Below are 10,779 nucleotides of genomic sequence, written 5' to 3' on the forward strand. Positions count from 1 at the left end.
TATATATATAATCCATGTCTTTTTTTTTTTTTTTTGTCTAGGCAATGTCTGTTTTCTGTTTATGTTTGAAGTTGTAAAACATAACTAGTTCTTCATCCTTTTCTTGTTGGTCAATGGTCAGGGGAAAATTGGCTATTAATATGTAAAGCCTGAAATAAATTGCTGATGAAATAATTGCTCAGATTTTGTGTTCTCTGTTCTGTTTGGATCAAATTAAAGGAGAAACCAAAGGAAACTTTCAATCCTTCACTAGTGATTCCTTGATAATGCACCATTCAATCAAGATTATGACTTTCAATCCCTTATAATTAAGTCCTTCTTACATGCAAAGTACCCGTGACCACAACAATTCCTCAGGCCCATAATTCAATCCGTTGACTTGTCTTCTCACTGTCTTGTGGCCCTTGTGCACCCTTAGCTCTTCAATACGAGTTCCCATGGATTTTGTTTTTGATTTTTGTTTTTTGTTTTTTTTTTTTTTGTTTTTGTTTTTTTAGGGTTAAATGCATAATTATTTACCTCATATAAAAGACATATAACAACATAAACATGAACATGTACAAAATGCCACATTAGCTTGACACCTAACTAAAAAAAAAAAAACTCAAAAGTAAAAGGAACAAAAAAATAAAATAAAAGAAAGGTGGCGGGGTGGCTCTCCCCTCTCTACCACCTGGGCGTGACTTAACCTCTTCTGCACGCAAAGTGTGACTCTAACCACCCTTAAAATAAGTTTTGGATACGATTAAATCGCCTTTTTAAGGAGTTTTCAGGCTAGCTCAAACCATTATGAAAGGTACTATGATAAAAATTGGCCAGACCTCTCTTCTTCACTTAAAAGGTGAGTTAAGCCATCCCCAAAACTCTCAAATGGAATATGATCTGGCCACTCTTCAAGTTAAGGGTAGTCTGATCGACCTAAAAAAACCTCTCAAGGGATGAGTTATTGGGTGGTCCAATCACATATTTCTCTATTAATTGCAAATGCCTTTCGTCCCATCAGTTAAAGCCAGCCTTCTACATTAGTAAAAACAAACATTAATACAATTGCTTTTCTACTCATAACCTTACTATTCCTTTTTCCTTTTTGGATCCGGCTTAAATGCTGTTATACTGAACTAGATAATATCTTTTTTGTCCCCTCAAAAAGTGAAAAGACAAAAATACCCTTAAGAATAACTAACTGGATATTATCGAGGGTCCTGTTCCATGATTAATTTTTTGATTCCTTTATTAATGAGTTTGATGTCTTTAAATAGACAATTACAATGCATAGTGAAAATAAAAGACTAATTAGAATAAACTACTAATAATACTTATCCCTAATATTTAAATTATCGTAAGTAGAATAAACTACTCTAATGATAATACTTATCTCTAATATTTAAATTATAATCCCTAATTCTAATGTTATCTATAAAGATAACATATTATCCTAAAGTATTTTAATCCTAAAATATCTCTCACCCCTAACATGAAATAAGTTCAAACTGTTGGAATATATTGTGTAAGATTTGATATTATGGGAATATATTAGCATTGAATGTATCTAATTTGAATTTATCAACCATATCATTTTGTATTATCTCCCCATTCCTATAAATACGAACCATTTGTATTGTAAATTTATGAACCGAAATAAGAGTAAATGTAGCATTAAGGCTTTATCCGAGGACGATGGTAATATACCCGACCACGTAAAATCACTTGTCTCTATCTTATTTATTCCGCTATTTATTAATTTTTCTATTTTATTATCAATTTATTCACTAACTATCCGCTTAAAAGAGTTTTTGGTGGATGAGTGAATCCACCATTGAATTTGTGGAACCCACTTGTGAATCTACAAATCCAATGATATATTTGCAAATGAGATAGTTATAAGATGGTTGAGAGAATGATGTGCACATGTACATGATAGTAGTAATGTTAGAATAACACTTTCATTCACTCTATTGATGTGGACTGTGGTAATGCCAATAAACTGTCGAATAAGTCTTTATTTATAAAAAAAATCAAATCAAATCAAATGTTGGTTGACATTGTCATGACAACAAGATAGGATAGCGGTGAAATAAAAGTATGGTTTATATCGTAATTCAAGTAACCATACTTTTATCTCACAACTATCTTACTATACTGACGTGGCAATGTCGTTGGATTCATTTAATAATTTTTTTAAAAAAAAGATGCTCTTTACTTTTTGATTGAAAAAATATTTTGATATGACATAAAAGAAAAATAATTTTGAGTATTTTGTATTTGAAATTATTTGTTAATACTTTTGTGTTTATGCCAAAAATAAAATTAAAAAAAACGTTGTGTTTGTGGCATTACTTTAATCATAATTTTTTTTTTCTTCAGTTTTTTTTTTTTTTTCTTTCGATTCTCTGTATCGTTTCTCTTTGATTCTGTTTAGGGTTAATTTTTTTTTTTTTTTTTTTAATTATGTTTCTCCATCTCTCTTTCTCTATACTTTTTCAGTTTGATTTTTAATTTATATATATATATATATATATATATATATATATATATATATACGCGCTTGAACACAGGTTGTACGCTTGAACAACCTGTGTTCAAGCGTATATATATATATATACCTAAAACGTTTCTCAGTTTTTTTTTTTTTTTTTTTCTGTTTTTTTATTTCTTTTGATTCTCTGTATCGTTTCTCTTTGATTCTGTTTAGGGTTTTTTTTTTTTTTTTTTTTTTATTCTGTTTCTCCATCTCTGTTTCTCTATACTTTCTCAGTTTGATTTTTAATTCAGTTTTATATATATATATATATATATATATATATATATACCCAAAACGTTTCTTAGTTTTTTTTTTTTTTTTTGTTTCTCCATCTCTCTTTCTCTATACTTTCTCAGTTTGATTTTTAATTCAGTTATATATATATATACACACACGCTTGAACACAGGTTATAAATACCTGTTTTGGGGTTTTTTAGTGTGACATAACTAAAAAAAAAAAAAAGACACATACATGACATAACTTAAAAAAAAAAAAATTATAGTAAAATTGTTTATGTTTCAAAAAAAAAGAAAAGAATGAAAGTCCTTAATAATATAAATTGTATTTATATTATAAGGGTATTTTAGGAAATAAGATCACAATACGATTCCAATCACCAACATATTGCATTATACCAAACGAAGGAATAGTATTAGGTAGTCTATTACAGCGTTACAACCAAACAAAGGAATAGGACTAGCTAATCTATTCCCAGTGGTAGCTAATCCTTTTCCAATGGACTAGACAATCCGCGAACCAAACGAGGCCTCAGTCTTTCACTTTTCCCAACAAACTTCTCAAAACGCTCATAGTGACGGATCGGGATCCCTAGCAATAGTTAGGAAATTGCCCATGAGTTTTTTTGTTAATCTCAGCCGTCCAATGTTATCCAATGGCTACCAACATGTCACATGACCCACTAAAAAGAAAATAATAAAATATTATTTAAATTTAAAAAATAAATCTAAACTAAAATAATAAACAAATAATAAAAAAAAAAATTATTAAAAAAGATAAGGTGGTTCAGCCAGCCCATTTTCCCCATAGGGGGTGGTCGGCTACCCCATCTTAGCCTTGGGGGTGGCTTCGGCAACCCCCTAGGGCCAAACCCATAAAAATAAATAAATAAATAAATAAATAAAAAAGAAATTGGGTTTGGCCTTAGGGGGTGGCCGAACCACCTCCTAAAGGCATGGGATAGCTTCGGCCACCCTAAGGGCCGGTTGGGGGTGGCCAAAGCCACCCCAACGCTAAGTTTTTTTTATTTTTTATTTTTTATGGGTTTAGCCCTAGGGGATGGTTGAACCACCTGAAGCCACCCCCAACCCACCCTTGGGGATGGCTTCGGCCACCCCAAGGCTGAGATGGGGTGGCCGGCCCCCCTATGGGGAAAATGGGGTGGCCAAACCACCCCATCTTTTTAATAATTTATTTTCATTTTTTTATTTGTTTATTATTTTAGTTTATATTTATTTTTTAAATTTAAATAATATTTTATTATTTTCTTTTTAGTGGGACACGTGACATGCTGGTAGCCATTAGATTACATTGGACAGCTGAGATTAACAAAAAAACTCATGGGCAATTCCCCAGCTGGGATCCCGATCCCATAGTGACCTTTTAAAATTTAGCTTTCCCCTAAAAATTTGAAAATTCTCACACAAATGATTATTTCACAAATTCTTTACTACTTTATTTCAAATTAAACTTTTATTAGACAAACTCCCCAAAAATTAAAAGTTATTTAGTTTTTTTAAGCTTATTTATTAATTTTCCTTCTCTCTCATCTACCAAGAAAAAGAAATAATTAAAAAAATACTTATTTAACTAAAATACAAAAAAGATGTAGAGAGTTTGATACTTGATTATTTTAAAAGTGACCCCTAAAATTAAAAAACAAAAAGTGAGTTTTCTCTTCAATATTTTTTTTTGTTTTTGTTTGGAAAAGCCATAAACTGCATTTAAATGAAAATAAATTTCCCAAAAAAAAAAACACGGAAATATAATGGTGCGTATTACGTATAAAAAAAACATAGAATGAATAACTCAAAATTAATTTTCCCAGTACAAATAGTACAAAAGGAAGGTCATAAAAAGAAAATCATTAAAAAAACATAATAAGATCATCTAAGGTTTTAAAACAACCAACAGTCGAGATTGAATAGAAAAAAAAATACCAACGGCTGAGATTTAACTTTATCATTTATAAATAAACACCACTAATTAACTCTTTCACGCCGTCTCTCTTGCAAAAACCCATTTCAGCCGCTGCTGCCTTTCAATCACAGAGAGAGAGAGAGAAGAAGAAGAAGGTGAAGAGAAGAAAAAAGGTAAAGAAATTTCTTGTTTTATTTTTCTGATTTTGTTTTCTCTCGTTCGGTTGTAATGGGTGTTGGTTTGGTGATGATTTGAAGAGGGATTTTGAAGAGTGAGAGAATGGGTTTAGAGAGAGAAAGGAAGAGATTTAAGAGAGAAATATGGGTTGGGAGTTGGAGAAGATTGAGGGAGGAGAGATAAGCCGGATCCAGCTTTTTTTTTTTTTAAAAGAAAATAATAATTTAGTATTATAAACACTATTTATAAGAAATTCCTATACAAAACAAATTATTTAAAATAAAAACATGATTGAACTGTTATAAAAAATGCATCTTTAAACTAAGGTTCTGTTTGATTGTGATTTAATAAGTGTAATTTTTAAAATTGTGTTTTTGAAATTGCTATTTTTTTTAAATTGATATGTAAAATTGTGATTTTGGTTTAAAAACGCATATTATTCTTAAAAGTGTAAAGTTCAAAGAATATGGCCGGGGAGAGAGAGAGCTGCGAGTTTACTAGGAGAAAGAAAGACTAGAATGATGAGAAGAAGAAGATTAGAATGAAGAAAGAGTGCTATACATTCACATCTAAGAAAAAATTAGGATGTAATACAAATTTCTGGCGGGTAATGGAGAGAGCCGAGGAATTTCTGTACAAATATTGCGGCACATAGCATCATGGGCCAGAATATTTCCTGGCACATGTGCTTTTGCCAAAAAAATTCTGCCTTTTTGGTGTTTTCTATATAAAATGTGCCACAATTATTTTTTTTTCTAGTGTTTAATTATATAGCAAATGATAGCTTTTTTAATTTTTTATTTTTTGTAGTGAGAGTATTGAAGATTATGTGAATCAAACACAAAATTTGCTTATCCACCAATCAATCAATGGCTCAAGTGTCTGACCTTCCAGAAGAGTTGATAGAGATCATCTTGACGTACCCAACAACAGATATCGTTAATCTTTACAGCTACCGCAACGTCTGTCATTCATGGCGATCCGTTGCCGACAAGCTTTTAGCCTCCTCACCTCCCCATCTACTTATCTTTGAAATGGGAAACATATGGTTTTTGAATATTTTCACCGGCGACTCAAGAATGTGTAAAAGTCCCGACTTCAAGACCGGTGACGGGAGTCTCTTGAGCTATCCCACAAGCGTCTACTCCCGACGTGGTTGGCTGGGAATAAATTTCACCATATCCAATAATCAATACTACACTCATCATATCTTTCTCTATAACCCATGGTCAAGAGTTCGGATTCGGCTCCCAACGTTGGATCACGATTTTCCGAAGCAACCGGAAATCAAGTTCGTTTTGTCATCTAAACCGACAAATCCTCCTCAAATTTCAGTTGCTTTAGCTACTGGTAAAAAAATCGTAGTTTGGAAATCAGGAGATGAAGAGTGGACCCCCGTTGATAATCCTTTCGAGGAGAATATGCCAGTTTTTGATATGATAAGCTACAAAGGTGGATTCTGTGCAATTGACTATGCAGGGAACGTTGCACAATTTGAGTTCAATCCTCTTCCTCGTGCCACAAAAATTCCAACTGCTGGATTTGAGAAGCTGTTTGTTTTGTCAATATACATCTGTTGTGTGGAATCGCTGTCTGGGGATCTGTTGATTGTTTGTAGACCTCGGCGGTGGTCCTTCTATGTTTTCAAATTGGATTGGGAGTCGATGGTGTGGGGTGAGATCACAAGCTTGGGTGATGATGAAGCAATTTTCATGGCGCGTAGGGATTCTGTGTGCGTAAGAGCTGATAAATCTACCGTATACAAAAACAATTGCATCTACTTCAGAGACGCAGAATTTCCAACGGAAGAGGATTTCGGGGCATACAACATGGCAAATAAAACCATCCATCAATTCTCTCACCCTTATACGGGGAGATGTCTACGCTACCAATGGTTGACAACGCAGTTATGAACAATGTTATATATATATATATATATATATATATATATATATATATATATATATTACTTTTAGAATAATTGTCATTCATTTTGAGGCTGTTTTTGTTTGAGAAATATTATTTTACATTCTTTGGTCCTTCTCGAAATAATCACTTTTAATTTTTGTTGTTGTAATGGTAGGAGTAATATATTAATTAGAACAATTAGCAACATGATCTGATTATCTTTAAGGTCGAGGAAACTAAGTAAAATATTCAAAAAAATAAAAAATGATTTGACCATCCCATGAGGAGGTACTTTCCACGTTGTCGCACTGTGTGTGCTGTGTTGCGGCTTCGCTATGGTCTGATGCAGCTCAGCCTTTTGGAAAGCTTCAATCTGATCAGACCCAACCTTAATGACTTGCGATGGTGGGGTTAGAGCTTCTCCAGTCACAACCTTGTTCCTCCTCAGCCATACCTGTCGTGCTATCACCGCCACCCGCTGCATGTCTCCATCTCTCACTCGCGTGCTGCCGTCCCTCACTAGCCTTGCCTCTCTTTCACCGCCGCTCGCTAGCCTCACCTCTCTCTCGCTGCCGCCGCATCCCTCTCACTCTTAGCTCGCGTCTCTTTCTCCTTCTGTCTCCGTTTCCAATCTCTTTTTCTCTCTTGCTCTGATTTTGTCTTAGGCTGAGGATGTTTATACGGGTTAAAACCGACCCGACCCATTATTTTAAATTGGTTAAGCGGATCATGTCGGATAACCCTTAAAATTGTCTTGTCGGCCGACCTGTTAACTTAACGGGTCGTGTTTTGGGTTTATCCTAAAGAGATGGCGGGTCATTACAGGTCAACCTGTAATGACCCGCTACAAGTTCGTCCGCATCCAACTCTAACCTCTGAACTCTCTCCATCTCTACCCAAGTTAAAGATATAATGACACAGGTATTGAACACTCATTCTACTTTAGTACTCTGCCATTTTTTTTTGCTTTGATGTATGCCACGTGCAGGGACATTTACTTTATTTATATAGATCACAGTTTCTATATAGAAAAAAGTAAAGAAAATTAATGTAGCATAATCTTCCCTTTTATACTGTTTCTAATTCTCTCTCACACAGTTTCTCTCACACTTGCACACAAAAAAAGCTATGCGCTCCGATCCCGTATTATTTCAATCCCGTATTCTTTCTTTGAAATCTCTTTCTCTGAAACCATATAATGGCCCGTGCTTAGGAAATCTCTCTCCATGAGGCTTGTGACTCTCTGTATTTCTTTTTCATTTTCCGGGGTGTTATTCTGAGAATGTGCATATGATTGGGTGTTTTCAGTATTTGCTATGTTTTTGGATCTCATGTTTAACTGCAGAGATTTTCCGATTGTCGGTAACTGAATTTTCTAGCGTTTCCGCGGAATTAGCAACCGCCATAGACGGTGTCGCTTTCTTCTGCTCTCCCCCGTAAAGCTCCCCAACTGAAAATGGGGTCAGTTATAATTTTAGTGGACCATAGTAAAGTAAATGAAGCGTGTGCTGAGCACAAATCTTTTTTTTTAAAAAAAAAAAATTACATAACAATTTCTTGTCAATATATTAAAAAACACACTACCTAAAATGTAGTGCATATTTCTCAATTATACTGCAGCTAGAAAGTAAGAGATGCAGGAACACCGCTACAAGCGTCGGACATCTCTTCATCTCTCTTGCACTCACATCGCCAAGGTAACGACATTGTGACACACAACACCAATGAGGTATTGAACAAGGTATTGAACACCCATTCTACTCTAGTAGTCTGCCATTTTATTTAATTAGATATTTGGCTCGTCCTTCTACTTTTTTAATTTGGGATGAGAACATCACTACAAAGCAGTTTATTGACGTGACAAACAATAACTTTTATTTGCCACGTCAATAAACTTGGACGTGTCAAAGTAAACACGTCAAAAAAAACATTTATGACCGTGTTAGATTTTCACACGTCAAAAAGAACATGTGCCACGATGGGAGTTTGGGTTGTCACAGACAAAGAAGAAAAGACTCCACATCCACATGACTTTTTCTTTATTTTTCGGTCATTACAACGAGAATTCACTTTTTTATTTATTTATTTATTTATTTATTTTTAAACAGAGGTGACTTCACTAACTTAATTACTTTTATGTTTTTTTTTTTTTAAAATAAAAATAAAATAGTATTATTATTATTTTTTTTTCAAAAAGAACTTAAATTAATAAATTAATATTAGGCATATCAAAGTATCAAACTATTAAATATACTAATCCATTAATTAGTCATCGATTACCAATTTATTTTAAACTGAAGGACCTTTGATAAATCAGGTTCAATTATTCTTTTATATAATTTTTTTAATTATAAATTTCTGTTAGAAATATGCATGGATATAATAAACTTTAAAAATAGAAGAATAAAACATTTAATTAAATCTCGAGACAAATTTATTACTACCAAAAATAAATAAATAAATAAAATCATAATATAAAAATTAAAAGTTATTTAATATTTAAATATAAAAATGTCTCATCTAAAATTGTCGTCTTAGGCCTCACAATATATTGAGCTGCCCTGGTGATGAGTACATAAAACTAGCTAGTATATCTATGTTAACATAAATAAATTATCTAGCTATTTCGAAATAATTTAAATTTATGAATAACAGTTATATGTAATGCTCATCGTGATCAAATTAATAACAAAAATCCCACGTAAAGGGTGCTTGGTATTTAAATAATACAGATCGATATCTTCTACAATAAATATAATATATTCTTGTACCCAGAATAACAGTTCTTTTTTCGGGTGATTGCCAGTTGAGTTTTAATGTTGAAACGTGTTCTGCATGAGTCTACTAATTAATAGTGTATTTTGAACCTCTAAAGCAACTTAGTTGTCCTAATCACTCATTTATCTAAATTTTATTTATTTATTTTTTACAAATATTTTAAAAATTATTCATTCGATTAAATTGGACATGGCTTTCTATCAATGTTTCTTTCATTAAAATCGTTTTCATAGGGTAGATTCGAATATATTTCATTTTCAATTTTGTTTAAAATTTAAAATATTTATCTTGTAATGCTAGATCTTTCAATTGCTCCTCATATGGTGTGTTTTTCTTTTCTTTGATTATTATTATTATTTTTCCTACAGATATATACCTTTTGAAATCAACTTCTCTCTTCAACCAAAAAATAAAAAAATAAAAAATTACCGAACAAATATATTTTAGAAGATTATTTTTTACCTAAAAAAAAAATTGAACATTTCCTAAAACCGCCTATTCCTGCATAAAACTGCATAAGTTTAATGTAAGGCATTAAACTTGGCGCGGAGAATGGGCGGAGATAGACGAATGTGTGAGTCCACAGCTCATTAAGTTTAAAGTATCCTGACCATACATATATATATGTGATGTGAGCCTTAGTTTCTTCTTAAAATTTTCTAACTTCTATTTATTGAACAACTATTATAATGCAAATAGCACTTGAAATAATAGATAAATTAACATGTTCACTCATCACATTTCACATTTATATGTTTCTTTTTCTAAAACTATAACATTTTGCAATGAAACCCCCCCAAGTTATAGAAACATGCCTAAATAGATTTTTGGTAATTTTTTACTACAGAACAAAGTGCACATCTTCCTTAAGATAAAACAGAGGATACAATTGCATGTTTCCTAATAAAAAGGATCTCCACATTGTGAAAATTGCATATAAATTCGACTTCACGTCCCAATGGGAATCACGCCATCTAAAATGAAGGTTATTAGTTCGAATCTCTAAAAGGCGGATTTGGATTCTTAGCTATCAATCTCACAACAAATGTGAAAAAACCTCTATGAGATCCGATCCTCACAAGCTATAGCCCATGAAGCCAAATGAGTGGCAACAAATCTGTCTGAAAAAGACGCAAGGAGTTCTCCTACTTGTGTGCGTGAGTAATGTTAGAAACCGTTTTTTTATTATTTTAAAATGGATGTCATATAACATAAGAATAAAAAGATAAAAATATTA

At 32.5% G+C, this 10,779-nt stretch overlaps 1 protein-coding gene across 1 annotated transcript; it reads left to right on the forward strand.

Moving 5' to 3' along the window:
• The first annotated feature begins 4,768 nt into the window (after positions 1-4,768).
• LOC132167553 (putative F-box protein At2g16290) lies at positions 4,769-6,799 on the forward strand. Its single transcript, XM_059578564.2, has 2 exons — positions 4,769-4,852; positions 5,667-6,799. The coding sequence occupies exon 2, from the start codon at positions 5,726-5,728 to the stop codon at positions 6,767-6,769; it is 1,044 nt and encodes a 347-aa protein (XP_059434547.1). The 5' UTR covers positions 4,769-4,852; positions 5,667-5,725; the 3' UTR covers positions 6,770-6,799.
• The last annotated feature ends 3,980 nt before the right edge of the window (positions 6,800-10,779 follow it).

Source organism: Corylus avellana, chromosome 2 (genome assembly GCF_965113065.1).
Source record: "Corylus avellana chromosome 2, dhCorAvel1.hap1.2, whole genome shotgun sequence".
In the NCBI taxonomy this organism is placed as follows: Eukaryota; Viridiplantae; Streptophyta; class Magnoliopsida; order Fagales; family Betulaceae; genus Corylus; species Corylus avellana.

What these genes read in the sequence shown, in the direction of transcription:
- LOC132167553 (XM_059578564.2), top strand. Translation starts at nt 5,726, where the DNA reads ATGGCTCAAGTGTCTGACCTTCCAGAAGAGTTGATAGAGATCATCTTG.